This window comes from Rhea pennata, chromosome 2 (genome assembly GCF_028389875.1).
Source record: "Rhea pennata isolate bPtePen1 chromosome 2, bPtePen1.pri, whole genome shotgun sequence".
Lineage (NCBI taxonomy): Eukaryota > Metazoa > Chordata > Aves > Rheiformes > Rheidae > Rhea > Rhea pennata.
The window spans coordinates 164,380,636-164,397,308 of record NC_084664.1 but is presented as its reverse complement, the minus strand read 5'-3'; the positions used below and the strand labels follow the sequence as shown (position 1 = coordinate 164,397,308).

General features: G+C 58.4%; 1 protein-coding gene across 10 annotated transcripts in view; it reads right to left on the bottom strand.

The window, feature by feature from the left end:
• PLEC (plectin) overlaps positions 1-16,673 on the bottom strand; it is a 63,240-nt gene that overhangs the window by 490 nt on the left and 46,077 nt on the right. For all 10 annotated transcript variants that reach the window (XM_062570775.1, XM_062570777.1, XM_062570774.1 and 7 more), the window contains 11 exons: positions 16,441-16,567; positions 16,171-16,354; positions 15,614-15,771; positions 15,012-15,190; positions 14,613-14,751; positions 14,158-14,514; positions 13,973-14,056; positions 13,663-13,767; positions 13,057-13,155; positions 7,919-11,299; positions 83-7,055 (listed from right to left, as the gene is read on the bottom strand). In XM_062570775.1, the coding sequence (XP_062426759.1) occupies positions 720-7,055; positions 7,919-11,299; positions 13,057-13,155; positions 13,663-13,767; positions 13,973-14,056; positions 14,158-14,514; positions 14,613-14,751; positions 15,012-15,190; positions 15,614-15,771; positions 16,171-16,354; positions 16,441-16,567 (11,149 nt within the window). In that variant the 3' untranslated portion in view covers positions 83-719. The remainder of the gene's footprint in view (positions 1-82; positions 7,056-7,918; positions 11,300-13,056; positions 13,156-13,662; positions 13,768-13,972; positions 14,057-14,157; positions 14,515-14,612; positions 14,752-15,011; positions 15,191-15,613; positions 15,772-16,170; positions 16,355-16,440; positions 16,568-16,673) is intronic.

The following is a 16,673-nucleotide window of genomic DNA, read 5'->3' as shown; positions in this document are numbered from 1 at the left end:
GCGCGGCATGGCAGCAGGCAGGCGGGTCGCTCCCCGCGGCAGCGGCTCTGCGGAAGCGGGAGCAGCGCCTGCGCGCACTTACGGTGGCGCCGGCTCCGCGGGGACGTCCTGGGGCAGAGCCGGGGCGCGGGAGCGGGCGGCGCGGGAGCGTCCCCCCCTCGCCTCGCCGCGGCTCGGGACGAGGGTCCAGGCGGCAGCTCCGGAGCCGGCGCGCGGAGGTCCACCCCGGCCTCCGAGGGCACGGGATGCCCCGGCGCCGCGCGGCTCGCAGGGGCTGGTGCGTGCACAGCGCCGTCTCCTCCTTCGGGGTGCAGGGGGAAGCCGGTGGAGTTAATTACAAAAGAGTCGCTTAGTGGTTAGATCAAAAACACGGAACTGTTTTCAGGTTCTGCCTCGCGGTGTCCGAGCGGCGGCGGGACCGGCTGGGCGGGATCTGCTCTGCAGAGGGCACGAACGGCAGCAAGCTCCTGGGGCTGCAGATCTTGGGAGGGTAGTGTGTTTTCTCTCTCATCTCTTAATATACAAATACTGTCAGAACAATCTTATATATTAATATATTAGTCTAGTCTTTTTGGTTAAACTTTAGGCACTGCTTTGGAAGAAAAATGGAGTTTAAAAATTAAAAAAATAATAGAGTGATTAGCCAGCAGCTTTACCACATGCAGAGCAGGAGAGGAGGGCAGGTTCCTCAGTACATGGGGAGGGGCAGGGAGGGGACTTTATGCCACACTGAGCGGTGGCCCGTGCAGTTCAGAGCACTTCCTGCCTGCCTCCCATCCACAGCTCCTGTTCAGGTGGGACAAGGCGAGCGCAAGGTCTCCTGCATCCACAGCACTCTGGGGACCCAACACATATCTGCGCCCAAAGCTTGAGGAAGAGTAGGAGGAGGACGAGAAGGTCATGGAGAAGCCAGAGCCGGTGGCATCAAAGCTCCCACGCCTCGAGCCTGCCCTGGACCCCGTCCGGGAGCCCGACCTCGAGCCGGAGGTGGAGCCAGCGCTGCTAACGTTGTAAGGGCTATAGTAGCCTTTGCTGGACTGGGAGGAGGCTTCCAGCAGTCGCAGGCCTGTCCCATCTTCAATCATGCTCCGGTCCATCGCGTCCTTGTAGGAGATCTTGAGCTTGGTTTTGGGGCAGGTGAGATACTTGGAGTAGGTGTTCACATCCCGCAGCTTCTGGGCCGTGCGCGTGTCGATGGTGCCCTTCTGCAATGCGTCATCCAAGGAGACACGACCTTCGACATCAGGTTCGATCAACCCCCCTGTCAGGTACTGCACCTCCAGAAAGCGCTGCCCAGCCTCATAGTACAGCCAGCCCTTCTTCAGTGCCTGGGCTGCTGACATCTTCGTCTTGGTTCTTGGGTCTTCAAAGCCATAGAAGGCCTTCTGAGCAAGGTTGATGCGGTCCACCATGATTTTGTCCACCAGGCCCTTGCTCACTGCATCAGCAACAGAGCATTTATCCCCAGTGCTGGGGTCGATGATGCCCCCGGTGCAGGCTTGGGCTTCCAGCAGCCTCTGCCCCGTGATGTTGTCTACAAGATTTCGGCGCATCGCCTCCGTGATGGACACCTTCTCCAGAGTGTCTGTGTCCAGGATGCCAGCAACTGGCCCAGTCTCCTCGGTTGGGTCGCTCCACATTGATATCTGCGTTCGCGTGGGGGCTGGGCTGACGGTGTAGGAGGAGGACGACCCCACAGAGGATGACCGTGACCGGAAGCCACTCATGTTGCCAGAGAGCATGTCTGCAAATTCGGTGATGGAGAGGGTGCCCGAGCGGTATTGGTCCAGAGCTGACTGGTCGATCAGGCCCTTGCCAATGGCATCATCAATGTCGTACTGGCGCCCTGAGCGTCTGTCGATGATCATGGACTTGACCACGCCATCAGAGGAGGAGGTGGTGATCTCCTCCCACTCGCACTCCTGCTCTGACAGCTCTAGGTAGGTCTGGTGATCAATGAGGCCCTTGCGGTAGGCTTCATACACCGACATCTCCTTGCCAGTTTCTGGGTCAACAATCACCACCCTGCGCTTGCGGACAGAGGACTTGGAGGAGGTCTTCCTCTCCCGTTTCTTCTCCTTCAGGGGTAGGAGGCAAAGACCGGTTTCTGGGTCAGTGATGCACCGCTCCATTAGTTGCAGATAGGTTAAGTTCTCCTCTGTGTTGGGGTCAAAGAAGCCTTTGGTGTCATCGCTGGGATCCAGCAGGATCTCATTCATCTCCTCATCAAAGAGGCCCCTCTTGTAAGCTATCTCCACAGGTAGGCGGTGGCTCTCCTCAGGATCAATGATGCCTCCTGTTGCGATCTGGGCCTCCAGCAAGCGGATCCCATGATCCTTCAGGATCAACCCCTTCTTCATGGCCTGGAAGAGGGAGATGAGCTTTCCGGTGTAGGGATCACGGTAGCCGGTTACTGCCCTCTCAGCAGAGAGCAGCTTGTCCTTGAACTCAGGGCCCACGATGCCCATCCGCACGGCCTCCTCCACAGTCAACTTGAGGCCCTTGATAGGGTCAATCACATACCCTGTGGCTGCCTGCGCCTCCAGGAGCTCAAATGCAGTGCCTGGCCTGATGATACCCTTCTTCATGGCTTGGTATACAGACAGCCGCTCCTTTGTGGAGTCCACAAAGACACCAGCAATGCAGCTTGTGCCCTCCAGAAACTTCTTCAGGTTCTTGGAGACCTCCTCAATGGAGGTGAGGCCCTCCTGGAGGCGCTGGGCTGTGGCTTCATCCATTACCTGTGAGCGGACCAGCTCCTCCACGGTGATCTGCTTCCGTAGCCCCCGGAAGGTGAGCTTCCTCGTGTCGCACAGTGGGAGCAGCAGAAGCCCACTGTTCTCATCCTTCCGGCACCGCTTCAGGAGCTGTGTGTAGCTGAGCTTCTCATCTGTGGAGGGGTCGACATAGCTCCGCACCTCACTGGGCTCGGAGAGCATGTCGTAGGTCTCCTTGTTGATGAAGCCCCGCTGGTAGGCCATCTCCAGGGGAAGGTGGAAGCCAAGGTGTGGATCAATGACACCGCCAGTGGCTATCTGGGCATCCAGAAGCTTCAGGGCCTCTTCACTGGGAATGAGGTCTTTCTTCATGGCCTGGAAGAGGGAAATCTTCTGCTCGCTGTATGGATCTCTGTAACCAGTCACAGCCCTCTCTGCAGAGAGGAGCCGGTCATGGATTTCTGGCCCCACTACACCTTTCCTGACTGCTTCGTCAACTGTCAGCCTCTCGTTCTTTATAGGATCAATCATGAAACCAGTTGCAGCCTGGGCTTCCAAGAGAGAGCGGGCCACTTCAGAGCTGATCAGCCCCTTCTTCAAAGCCTGGTAGATACTGAGTTTCTGCTTGGAGGAGGGGATGTAGATGCCGGCAACACAGCCTGACCCATAGAGGTGTTTCCAGACGGTCTCTATGTCCAGGAGCTCCCGGATGGTCTTGGAGCCCTGCTTCAGCAGGTTGTAGATGTCCAGGGAGATGATTGTGGCCTCGTAGAGGTCCTCAGCCGTGATGCGGCGCCGGACATAGTCGTAGGAGGTGAGGTTCTGCTGCCGGATGATCTCAGTCTTCTCAATGATCTCGATGATGATGATGATCATGCGCTCCTTGGACACACGGCCTGACTGGAACTCCTCCATGAGATGCTTCCGCTGCTCCTCAGGCAGCAGGTCTGAGTTCATGATCTCCCACAGTGACATGGAAGAGCCTGCCCTGCTGCCCACAGGGATGTCCACCTGCGTCTCCTCAAACACCTTCCGTGTTTCTGCCTCTGTGTACACCTGGGTGGTCTCCACCACCGTAGGCTTCTCTGGCTCACGCAGGGGCAATAAGTACAGGCCCGTCTCAGGGTCCTCAATGCACCTCTTCTTCAGCTGCATGTAGGTGAGGTTCTCATGAGTGTTAGGGTCAAAGAAGCCCTTGGTGTCATCTGTGGGGTCAGAAAGGATCCGGTTCATTTCCTCATCAAGATAGCCCCGCTTATAGGCCACCTCCACAGGGACACGGTGACTGTGCACAGGGTCAATGATGCCCCCTGTGGCAATTTGGGCTTCAAGCAGGCGGATGCCATGCTCTTTGACGATAAGTCCTTTCTTCATAGCCTCAAAGAGGGAGATGGTGTTTCCCGAGTAGGGGTCCTTGTATCCAGTGACCGCCTTCTCGGCAGACAGCAGCTTCTCATGCAACTCGGGCCCAATGACGCCAGCCTTCACTGCCTCATTGACGTACAGCCTCCGATTCTTCACAGGATCAATCAGGAATCCAGTTGCAGCTTGGGCCTCCAGTAGAACCACGGCAGTGCTTGGCCTCAGCAGGTTCCTTTTCATGGCCTCGTAGATGTTTAGCTTCTCTTTGGTTGCCTCCACATAGATGCCTGCAATGCAGTCACTCCCCTGCAGGTATCTCTTAACTGAATCTGTCTCAGAGAGGTCCTTCACTGATTTCTTGCCTTCCTTCAGTTGCTCGTATTGGGCTTTGCTGATGATGCAGGATTCCACCAGCTCACTAGCAGACACGGGTGCCCGGAGACCACTGAACGTCAGCTTCTCCTGCTTCTTGGTCTCTGTCTCCTCGATGATGGTAATCATGATCTTGATGATCTTCTCAATGGTCACCTTGCCAGTCTTGTACTGCCGGAGAAGCTCCTGCCTGTGTTCCTCTGTGAAGTACTCTGAGTGTATCAGCTCCCATATGGTCACCGTCTGGCCCTTCAGGCTGCCTGATGGGACCTCTACAGTTGCCTTCTCGAAGCACTCCTTTGCCTGGCTGTCTGTGTAGATCTCCTCCTGCTGTGACTGGATAGCTTTGTCTGAGAGAGGCAGTAGGTAGAGGCCAGTCTGCTTGTCACGGTGGCAGTTCTTCTGCAGTTGGGCATAGGTGAGGTTTTCCTGAGTGTTGGGACAATAGAAAGCTTTGGCCTCCTCTAGCAGTGCAGACAGAGCTGAGTTCATCTCTGGGTCAAAGTGGCCTCGCTTGTAGGCAACCTCAAGTGGAAGCCGGTGGCTGTTCACGGGATCAATGATACCACCAGTGGCAAGCTGGACATCCAGCAGACGGACCCCAGTGTCGGTGGGGATGAGGCCTTTCTTGAGTGCTTGGAAGAGGGAAACCGTCTGGCCTGTGTAGGGATCCTTGTAGCCAGTCACAGCCTTCTCTGCAGACAGCAGCTTCTCATGAAACTCTGGCCCCACAGTCTCAGCCTTCACTGCCTCATCAACAGAATACAGCTTGTTCTTCACAGGGTCAATGATATAGCCTGTGGCAGCCTGCGCCTCCAGCAAGGACAGGGCAATCTCTGGCTTCAGCAGGTTTCTCTTCAAGGCATCATAGAAGGTGAACTTCTGGCTGGTTGACTCCACTAGGATGCCAGCAATGGCATCTGTGCCCTTCAGGTACTGCCTCACAGATTCCATCTCTGACACATCCTGCACGGACTTCTTGCCCTGGTGCAGCTGGTTGTAGAGGTCTTTGTTGATGATTTTGCTTTCCAGCAGCTCAGCAGCAGGCACAGGCGCCCGGAGCCCTTCAAATAACATCTGGCTCTTTTTCTCACTTTCCTCCACAACCGTGATGATAATCTTAATGATCTTCTCCACCGTGATCTTGCCAGTCCTGTATTGCTGGATCAGGTCTCGCCTTTGGTCCTCAGTGAAGTATTCAGAGTTGATGATCTCCCAGATGGTCACTGTTTTCCCTTGGAACTTGCCAAATGGTGCCATCACTGTAGCCTTCTTAAAGACATCCTTGGCTTCTTTGTCAGTGTAGAGCAGCTCTCTTGCTTTGGCTGCCTGGTCAGTGAGTGGTAGGAGGCACAGCCCTGTGTCTGGGTCAGTCACACACCGCTCCATGAGCTGCAGATAGGTGAGGTTCTCCTGCGTGTTGGGGTCGAAAAAGCCCTTGGTGTCATCTGTAGGGTCAGAGAGGACTTCATTCATCTCCTCATTGAAGTAGCCTCGTTTGTAGGCAGCTTCAACGGGGAGGCGGTGGCTGTTGACAGGGTCAATGATGCCGCCCGTGGCGATCTGGGCCTCAAGTAGACGGATGCCATGGTCCCTAACAATAAGCTCCTTTGACATGGCCTGGAAGAGGGAGATCTTGTCTCCTGTATAAGGATCTTTGTAGCCAGTTACTGCCCGTTCAGCAGACAGCATTTTATTGTGCAGTTCTGGCCCAATCACTCCTTCTCTCACTGCTTCATTCACTGACAGCCTCCTATTTTGTACAGGGTCAATTATGAAGCCAGAGGCAGCCTGTGCTTCCAGAAGGACCAGTGCAGTGCCTGGAGTGAGCAGCTTTTTCTTCATGGCTTCATAAATACTCATCTTTTGATTGGCAGGTTTGATTAACAAACCAGCAATGCTGCTCTTGCCCTGCAGATACTTCTTGATGTCTTCCCTCTGCGAGAGCTCACCAACACTCACAACACCCTTTGCCAACTTGTCTAAGCTCTCCTTGCTCAAAATGCCAGCCTCAGCCAGCTTCTCCGCAGACACCTTCTGGCGGATGCCATCAAACGCAAACTCTGGCTCCCCATTCTGTGCTATGCCATCCACTACATCTCTGCCATTGGGCACAGCTTTGATGTCCATCAGCTGCGTTGTCGTAACCACAACCTCCTCAGGCAGGTCATCTGTCTGAATCATGATCTCTCGTGTCTGGGCCAGGGCAGCCTTGTGCTCTTCCTGCATCTGCTCAAGCCTCTCCCTGAGCTTCTTGTTCTCCTCTTCAAGGAGTTTTTCCTGCTGCTGCCGCTGTCTCTCCAGTTGCTGCAGCTCCTCCTGCTTGTGCCGGACATTTTCCTCTGCTTCCTTCTGATGCTTCTTGGCGTCATCCAGCATGGCCTTCAGCTGTTGCTTTTCTTGCTCCATCTCCTTCTGCTGCCGCTCTTGTTCTGCCTTCAGATTCTTCGCTTTATTCACCTCATCCTGGAAGAGCTTCTCCAACTTAGTTTTCTCCTCCTCAATGAACTTCTCCTTTTGGAGCAGGGCATCCTTCTCTGTCAGGAAGGTCTGCTGAAGAATCTGCGTCTCCTGGCGGAGCTGCGCCTGCTGGGCCACCTGCATCTGGGGTGGAAAAAAGAAAGAGTGTTGGTCAGACAGCACCCTCTGCCAGGGAAGGTAGTGCTGCTGGGGCAGCGGGGAGGGGGCAGGACTGGAAGGAGAGGCAGCAGGGTGTTGTTACCGGGCTGGTATCAGGGTGTGCATTAGTGGGATGAGTCACCCAACCACTCTGCTACATAGGTTAAAAGCTAATGGGGTAGAGCTGGGGTTAGGGAGCTACAGCAAACAACACATGGGTGAAACGAGCAGAGAAAAGACACGAGCTCTTCTGCTGGGGTGAGGAACTCCCTGCCCAGCTACGGAGGCTGGGTGCTGGGGAGGGCTCTTGTTTGTGGAGAGGAGTAAGGTAGGACATCCCACATGGCCAAAAACCTGGCACATCTGGTGGGGATTGCCTCTCCAGAGCAGGAGCAGCTGGAGGCAGCAGGAAGGAGCACAGGGTGAGAGATCCTGCTTCAGCATCTCCCTGCTGGGTTTGCCTCACTGCACCTAGATGCTGGCTTTGCATGTGTCCATGACCTGCATGAGCGGGTCCTGCTCCACGAGCAGCCGCTCACTGTGATCATCGAGGGGGGCCAGACACTGGGGCGGGGAGCCTCAGTGATGCCTCCATCTCCTGGACGGTATAAGTAGCCCACTCCTTTCCCATGTCCGCAAGATGCAGCACTCGCCTCCAGCGCTGTGCACACACCCAGGGACAGAGGCACCAGCCTGTGTTGCGGCGATGGTAGTCAGTGAATGCCGAGTGCAGCTCCTGGACCCTGGCCAGCCTTGTGTGAGCCTGGCCAGCTGCCTGCATGGCTGCCGGGAAGAGGAGAGGTCTCCCTGCATACCATCACCACTAAGGGGGACCCGTAACCCAGTACCTCCTCCGCCTTCTGCTGCAGCAAGGCCGCCTCCTGCTTCAGCTTCTCCTTCTCCTTCTCCAGGTCAGCAATGGCCCTCCGCAGTTTCTCTGCATCCTGGTCGCTCTGCTGTCGCTGTATCTCCAGGGTGTGCACTAGTGTCATCTTCTCCTGTGTGGCCAGCTCAGTCTCGTGCAGCCTCCCACTGATCTCCTCTGCCTGCTTCTTGAACCGCTTGGCCTCCTCCTCAGCCTTGGCCTGAGCCATGCTCATCTCCGCCACATGCAGCTTGAGGCGCTCGGCCTCAGCAGTGATCTCCAGCTGCCGTCGGCGCTCAGCCTCCAGGGTTTTCTGGAAGCCCTCAGTCTCCTCAGCCAGCCGCTGCTGCATCTGCTCTTTGTCCTCCTGCAGCCGTTTGGCATGCTCTTGCGCCAGGTCCTTCTGCTTCTGCAGTACTTCTGCCTCGGCCTTCAGCCGTGTGGCCTCCTGCACCGCTTGCATCTTCTCCTTCAACATCTTCTCTGCCAATGCCCGCTGCTGTGCCAGGTCATCCTCAGCCAGCTTCCGCATGCGGGCAGCCTCCTGGGCCTCCACGCTGAGCCGTGCAGCCTCCTCTGCTACCTGCTTCATCTTCTCAGCTTCCTCTGCCAAGAACTTCTGTGTGTTGTCCTTGTCCTTGAGGATTAGTGCTTTGTTCTCTTCCTCAATTCGGCTCTTCAGCTTTGCCAGCTCCTCCATCTGCACCCGGACCTTGAAGAGCTCCTCCTCCACCTGGGCCTTCTGCCTGATGGCATCTGTCACCTCCTCCTTCAGCCGCTGCAGCTCCTCGTCCAGGATGCCCTTCTGATGGTCTGTCTCCTCCAGCTGCAGCTTCACCTTGGTCAGCTCCTGCTCCACCTGCGCCTTCTGCCGCAGTGTCTGCTCCGCAAACTTCTTGTGCTTCTCCATCTCCGCATCTGCCAGTTGCTTCTGCCGCAGGGCTGCCTGCTCTGCCTGGGCCCGCTTTGCCGCCTCCAGCTCAGCCTCCTTACGCAGCTTCTCTGCATCCTCCTGGGCCTGCGCCTTGGCCTGCGCCTCCTCCTCTGCCCGCTGCTTCAGCCGCTCGGCCTCCTCCACTCGCTGCCGAGAGAGGCTGGCATCCTGCTCAGCCTTGCTGCGTGCAAACTCAGCCTCCTCTGCGGCCCGCTTGGCCCTCTCGGCCTCCTCCCGCAGCCGGTCAAGCATGCTCTGCTCCTGACGCCGTGTCTGCAGCAGCTCCTGCTCCTTCTGCTGCACGGCAGCCAGGTGGGCCTTCTCCTCCGCTGCAATGCGCTTTTGGGCTGCCTCCTGCGCCAGCTGGATCTGCCGTTCTGACTCCTTCTCTGCCAGCTCCTTCTGCCGCTTAGCCTCCTCCACTGTGGCCTTCAGGCGTTCCACCTCCTCCAGGGCCAGCCGCCGCTGCCGCGCAGCCTCCTGTTCAGCCGCCACGATGTTCCGCACCTTCTCCTCGGCCTCCCTCCGTCGGCTCTCTTCCTCCAGCGCCAGGGCCCGCTGCCGCTCGGCTTCCCGCTCAGCCTGCTCCCGGATGCGCTGGACCTCCTCTGCCTCGCTGCGGATGCGGCTCAGCTCCTGCTCCAAGTCTGCCTTGCCCGCTGATGCCTTCTCAAAGTTGATCTTCAGCAGGCGGATCTCCTCCTCGATAAGGCGCCGCTGCTTCAGCGTGTCATCCACAATGCCCTTCTGCCGCTCCAGCTCGCTCTCCGATGACCGCTTCAGCAGGGCGATCTTCTCCTCAATGTCCTGCTTGTGCTGGGCAGCCTGCTCCTCCAGCAGCTTGCGCTGGTAGGCCTCGTCCTCTGCCAGCCGCCGCAGCCGCTCATTTTCTGCCTCCTTCTCCTTCAGGGCAATTTCCGCCTCTGCCTTTAGACGCGATGCCTCGTTGATGGCTGCCAGCTTCTCCTTGAGGATGCGTTCAGCCTCGGCCCGCTGTCGGCTGGCCTCCTCCTCTGCCAACTGCCGCTGCCTCTTGGCCTCCTCTGAGAGGGCTCGCAGCCGGGCAGCCTCCTCAGCCAGCTCCCGCAGCTTGCTGGCCTCGGCCTCCAGGCGCTGCTTGGATTTCTCGCTGGTGGAGCGCGACTCCTCCTCCGTCTTGGCCTTGCTCTCCAGCAGGACCTCCATCTCGGCCCGCAGCTTGGCCAGCTCCTCCTCCACCTCCTTCCTCTTCTGGATGGCCTCGCTCACCTCGTTCTTCAGACGGAAGAGCTCCTCCTCAAGGAGCAGGCGCTGTTGCTCCCCGTTCTCCATCTCTGCCTTCAGGCGGATCAGCTCCTGCTCCGCCGCAAACTTCTGCTGGGCTGTGCCCTCTGCCAATTGCCGCTGCTTCTCCAGCTCCTCCTCCGCCAGCTCCTTCTGCCGCAGGGCTGACTCCTCAGCCTTAGCGCGCTTGCGGGCCTCCCGCTCTGCATCCTCCTTCTGCTTCTCTGCCTCCTCCTGGGCCAGCGTTTTCTTGTGGGCCACCTCCTCGGCTTGCAGCCGCAGACGCAGTGCCTCGTTGGCTTTCTGCCGCCACCGCTCCAGCTCCTTCTCAGCCTCCTCCCGTGATTGCTCGGCCTCCAGCTGCTGCTTCTTCAGCCGCTCGGCCTCCTCCTGCAGGTGGGCCACGGTGATGTGCTCCTGCTGCAGGGACAGCTCCAGCTGCGCTGTCTTCTCTGCAAAGGACAGGCGCTTGCTCTGCAGCTCGGCCTCGGCACTCCGCTGGGCCACCTCCTGTGCCACCTGGATCTGCCGCTCTTTCTCCAGCTCCGCCTGTCGCATCCGCCGCTCGGCCTCCTCTGCCTGCAGCCGCAGCTTCTCCAGGTCTGCCATCGCCTTCTGCTTCTCCCGGGCTGCATCTTTCTCGGCCTGTACCTTGCGCTTCAGCTCTTCCTCCGCCTCCCGCTTCTTCTGGCTCTCATCCTTGACCTGCCGGCGCAGGCGCTCAGCCTCTTCCTGCGCCTGCTTCTTCTGCCGCTCAGCATCCTCAGCACGCGCCCGCAGCTCCTGCAGCTCCGTCTCAGCGCTGGCCCGCTGCTTCTCAGTGCTCTCCAGCTGGAGGCGGATGAGGCGGATCTCCTCCTCCACCTTCTTGCGGTTGTACTCAGCCTCCTCAATGAGTTTGACCTTAGACTTAATCTGGTGGTCAGAGTTCTGCCGCAGCTGCATCAGCTCCTGCTGGATGTTCTGCTTCTGCTGCTCGGCATCCACGGCCACCACCTCCCGCCGAGTGACCTCCTCCTGCATGCGGAGCTGTAGCTCCCGCGCCTCTGCCTCTGCCTGCGCCTTGGCTTTGGCGTGGGCCTCAGCCAGCTGCCTCTGCTTCTCCAGCTGGGCCTCCACCTCCGCCAGCCGCTTCCTCTCCTCCTCCTTCAGCTTCTCGGCTGCTTTCTGGAGGGGAAAGAGAGTGCAGAGAAAACAGAAAAGGGAGAAAGAGAAATCACGAATACAACCGAGCCATGGCATAAACGCCAACTACAACCACGTCACCGAGACACGAGATGGTCCAGGGCAGAGGGGCTGGAGGATGTGCATGGAATGGCTTCGGATCCCTGGGTCTCCCCACGAGCTAAAGGTGGTGACACCAGCTTCCAGAAGACGTATAGCAGACAGGAGACACACAACTACTGTATCTCAGCACAGCTCAGGGAGACAGGTGACGGGACCAAGACAGCAGTGCAAGAAGCAGGATGACCCACGTACCACAAACAAGGAATGGAGTGCCAGCAAAGCCTGAGGCAATGGAGATGGATGCTAGCAGCTTGCACACCACCACCGTGCCCACTGCAATCTGGGGAGAGCTCCTGCCCCAGCCCCGTGCACATGCTTTCCTGCAAAAGGCAGCCTCATCTTGCTCTCTCCAGGGTTCCCTGTGCAAGAGGGACCAGTGCAGAGAGCCATCACCGTGGGGACACGAGAAACCCAGCCAGAGCACCAAGATACAACAGGATAGAAAAGAGCAGGTGTTGGGGGAAGTGCCAGGTGGACCTTTCCCTGCTGGGAAAGCCTTGACGATGTGGAGAGCAATCCAACCTCCAATCTGTACTGCCCTGGCTGGGTCCAAATGCCTCACTGTCCAGCTCCAGACAACCCAGGTGAGCTGACTGTCTACAGCCAGAAGCAGGGATGTCTTGGGGACACTGTGAATGCCTCCCTGCCCCAGCTCTCTGCAGAGCCAGCAGACCGAGCAGCTGACATTGCTCGTGCATCTCTCCAAGGAGCGGAGGAAGCAGCTGCAGCCTCCCATCGGCCCATGTCGCAGAGCACTTGTGCCGCATGCACCATGAGCGAGGCGAGTGCACACCCCGTGCAAGGCCCTGACTCAGGAAGCCCCTGAGGTGCTTCCAGAGCTTTTGGGCACCAATAGACAGCACATGGGTGGGGTGAGCTCGACCCCCATTCCCGATGGATTGACAGTCCCCTCATGCCACCCCAAAAGGTACAGCAAATGCCACGAGAGGAGAAGAGAGGCGAGGCGAGGCCAGAGGGTGCCCTGGGGACGGCGCGCCCTGCTTGCTGCCGGGAAGCGGGGTGCAGTGAGCAGGTACTGGGTGCGCAGGCTGCTTGCGGCCAAGTGGTGAGGCGGAGGGGTGCTGTGAGGAGGGGGGCATGCGCAGAGTGAGTACCTGGTGCAGGGATGCCAGAGTCATCCTGGTTTTTTACCCTCCATTAGATCCCCACCAACACAAACATCCCCCAAGACAAAGCACTGGCAAAGCGGCTTGACTTCCAAGGGCAGAAACCAAGAGTTAGAAAGGTTACCAAGACAGAACAACCGAGGAGTCCAGGTCCCGCGGTGCCCGAGCACAGCTTCATGCTGAAGGCAGACGCTGACTGCGCTACGTGTATCTGGGAAGTGCCTCCTAACACCAGTCACACCAGAGCCCTGGTGGCCCCAGCAGTTCCGAGTAGCCAGTTCTGCATACCACCCCAGCTGGGCCCAGATAGCCCTCTCTGCTTGAAAATTTGCTGCACCCAGAGCCAAAAGCTTCGGTCCCGGAAGCCCAGACCAGAGCAAGGTTAGAGGCCATGGGCCAGCGTTAGTGATGGGGGGCTGGTAGTCATCATGAACAATGTTCCCCGTTGTTATGAAGAAGAGAAAATGCAGCCGGAGTCATGCCACCCCGTGTGCCCCTACGCTGCCCTACCTCCTCCTCCTCCAGCCGCCGCAGAGTCTCCGTGATGAACTTGATGTACTGGCTGGTGAGAGTGGTCAGCTCGCTGTACCGCGTCCGCAAGTCCACATACTGTCATCACAATCACAGAATCACAAAATGGTTGTGGTTGGAAAGGACCTCTGGAGATCACCTAGTCCAACCCCCCTGCTCAAGCAGGGTCACTACAACAGGTTGTCCAAGACCATACCCAGATGGCTTCTGAATATCTCCAAGAATGGAGACTCCACAATATCTCTGGGCAACCTGCTCCAGTGCTCTGTTACCCTTAGAGTAAAAAAGGTTTTTCCTTATGGAAATGGCACGGGTCAGCAAGGAGCATGCCCACAGCCACCTCCTCCCCACCTGCTGGTTGCCAGGACCCAGCCCAGTTGCCTCCTGGCACCGAAGCACTAGTGTGGCCAGCCTGAGGGCAAGACAGCATGGCAGCCCCTCCACAAGCCCACCAATCTGGGGAAGAGCTGCAGTGTGCTGCTTCTAATACAGGTGAGCTCCCCAGACTTGGTCACCTCAAGTTCCACTGTCAGGGACCTGCCTGGGGAATCTCAGGCCCATGTACTCAAGGGTTCTCCACCTCACCTCCTGGATGATGCTGTCAGATGCAGACTGCACTTTGGGCTTCTTGGCAGGAGATGCCACTGGCTCCACCTGTGCCTTGAAGGTTACCAGCTGCAACTCATAATCCTGCCAAGAGAGGCATCATCAGCAAGCTGTGGCATGTAGATGCTCTGGGGCCCATTCCTGCTGCCTTCCTACCCCCAGACCCAGCAAATTCCCCATGGCCTTTGGCACCAGACTGCCTCTCCCCAGTCCCACATCTGCCCCAGCTCTCCCCAGGCTGCTACCCAGGAGGCCAACCCCGTGCAGCCACACACAGAAGTGGGCATACCTTGATGGCATCTATGTACTGCTTGGCATACCGCTGGCACTCCTCCACCTTCTCCTTATTGCGATCGCACTCTTCCAAAAGTTTCTGGGGAAACACAGAGGCTGTGAGCGAGAGCCCCACACTTGCCACCGCCCTGCTACAGCACCGGTCATGACAACCTGTCCTCGCCTTGCCATGGGCATTACCTTCTCCTGCAGGAGCTGCTCCCGCACAGTCTTGCTGTCTGTGATGGGCACCGCCTGAATTTTCTCCTGCCGCTGCTTGGCATCCTGGATCCACTGGAGCAGCCCATCACAGCTCTCGCGGTAGTACCGCAGCTGGCGGCCCAGCTGATCCAGCTCACGTTGGCGCAGGTCGATTTGGGTCAGGATGGCCTGCCAGCGCTCCAGCAACTGCTGGACTTTCTCCCGGTAACGGTCCAGGTCCACATCTCGCTCGCTGTGGCCCCTCACCATCCGTTCATTGACGTCCTTGGCCTTGCTCAGGTCAGTTTCCAGGGTGTTGAAGAGGGGCTGATGACCCTCCACCTGAGCACGCAGCCGCTGCAGGACAGAGCACAGGTCAGCCCCAGGTCTTGACTCAGCCCTGGCTGCCCACCTGGCATGCTCCTGGTGTGGTGCTGCCCAGCCCCAGATGTTACCTTCAGCTCAGCCTTGCTGTCTTCCAGCTCCTTGAGGTCGGAAGGCACAGTCTGCACATTCTTCAGCTGGTCCTCATACTTCTTGACCAGCTCCTCTGCTCCCTGTGTGCTACGGATCACCAGGTTGATGGTCTTCAGCCTATGGAAGAAGGAGAAAGACTCAGTCAGTGCCCAGAGCTCAAGCAGACAGCAAGGTGCTGTCCAACATATGAGGGGTGAGAAGGGAGCAGGCAGGGAATCTGCAGGAAAGGAAAGACACTAAGATACATTCAGCAACCTCCAGACCTTCAAGCCCATCCCTGGTTGCACTGAGTTCACCCTAGTTAATGCAGCATTTTGTCCTCCACCCTGGACAACCACAGGACACAGCATGGAATCACACAGGGCTTGGGCACTCACTTCTCCAAGTAGATGCTGGAGAGGCTGTACACCTGGTCCATCTTCTGCAGGGTGATTTCCAGCTCCGAGCGCAAGACAGGGGCTGAGCTGGCCTGCTCTGGCTGGGCCAGCACCTTCTCTGTCTTCTCGCTGACCTTGTCCAAGTTCTTCTTGATGCCCTCCAGTTCTAGGTGGATTTGCTGCAGGAAAGGACAGTCCATTACTCCATGTGCTGCCCTACACAACCTCTGTGCCTGGCTCCAGCCAGCTGCAGTTTGCAGTTGAGCCCTGCCCCTCGCCTAGCCTAGGGCCGATCTCCTATGTCAACGTCATGCTACATGCAACATCCTGCCAACCAGGCCTGTTGGAAGCAGCTTGCTAGCTCCAGCTGCAGGGATCACAGAGAGCTGACTCCAAATCAGACCACACCACTGCAATGAGGTGAGCAGTCTCCAGCTGCCCTGCAGTACCCAGGACAAGGAGCTGAGCAGATAATGGCAAAGGGGGTTGCTGTCCACAGCTGCAGGCATAGGTAGACAGATACCAGCCGTGGTCTGGTTTCCGAAGCCCCCGTGTGCGTGCACTGCATGCCTGTACATGCATGTTCGTGTGTGTGCTGATACCTGCTGCTCGGAAATGCGCTGGGCGCACTCCTTGACTGGGTCTTTGTCGAGGGGCAGGCGAATCTTGTGGATGGTGCGGGTCTCGCAGCCCTCCAGCTGCAGCCGGATGTCCTTCAGCTGGGAGATGTAGTTCTTGCACAGGGACTCATCCTGCTCTCCTGCAGGGACACCGGGGCTGGGTTAGCGAGTGCCCTGCGAACAGCCTGTTCGGGTTGCCCCTGCCCGTGTCTCTGGGGCCAGAGGGGGAGGCACCATGCCAGGGAATGGGGCAGCAGCACAGCCCATGCAGAAGAGGGATGCACAAGGTCACCCATCCCACAGGCATCGCCCTGCCGCAGAGTGGTCCTAGGCAGAGCACAGCATTGGCACGCAGCCCTGCTTGCCCGCCAGCCCAGGGCACAGACGGTCCCTGGCTGCGCAGCTGCAGCTCCAGACCACCTGGGCTGCGTCTGGGACTTGCTGCTACCCAACACCCAGGGCGTGCAGTGCAGGGGACATGCTCCTGGAGGCTCCCCGGCAGGTGCAGCAGGCTCGGGAGCTGCAGGGCCGCTGCTCACCTTTCTCCTGGCTGCGCAGCAGCAGCTCGTACTTCTGGGTGCAGGCGTTGTACTCGCGCTCCATGTGCAGCCGGTCATCGGGCTGGAAGCTCTGTGAGTCCTGGCTGTCACGCATGAAATCCTGGTAGTGCATCTCCAGGCTGCGCAGGATCTGCCGGTACTCATCCACCTGCATGGTGCGGAACTGGGGAGGCGGCGCGTGCCATCAGCCCCATGCAAAGCGCCCGCTCCCGCACCCCGGGGCCGTGTGCCGGGCAGAGCCAGACTCACCGTGATGTGCGACCAGGACTGGATCTGCTGGATGTCCCGGATGAGGTACTGCCAGGACAGGAGGCTCTTCATGTCCACATGCAGCTGGTGCCAGAGCGTGAGGAGGTGCTGATGGGTGGACTCCAGCCTGGGGAGAGGCAGCGTGAGCAGGGAGACGGATGGGGAGATGAAGAAAGCGGGGAGCCTGGCAGGGCTGGCCCCACACGGGACCCCACCCACAGCAGCACATGGGG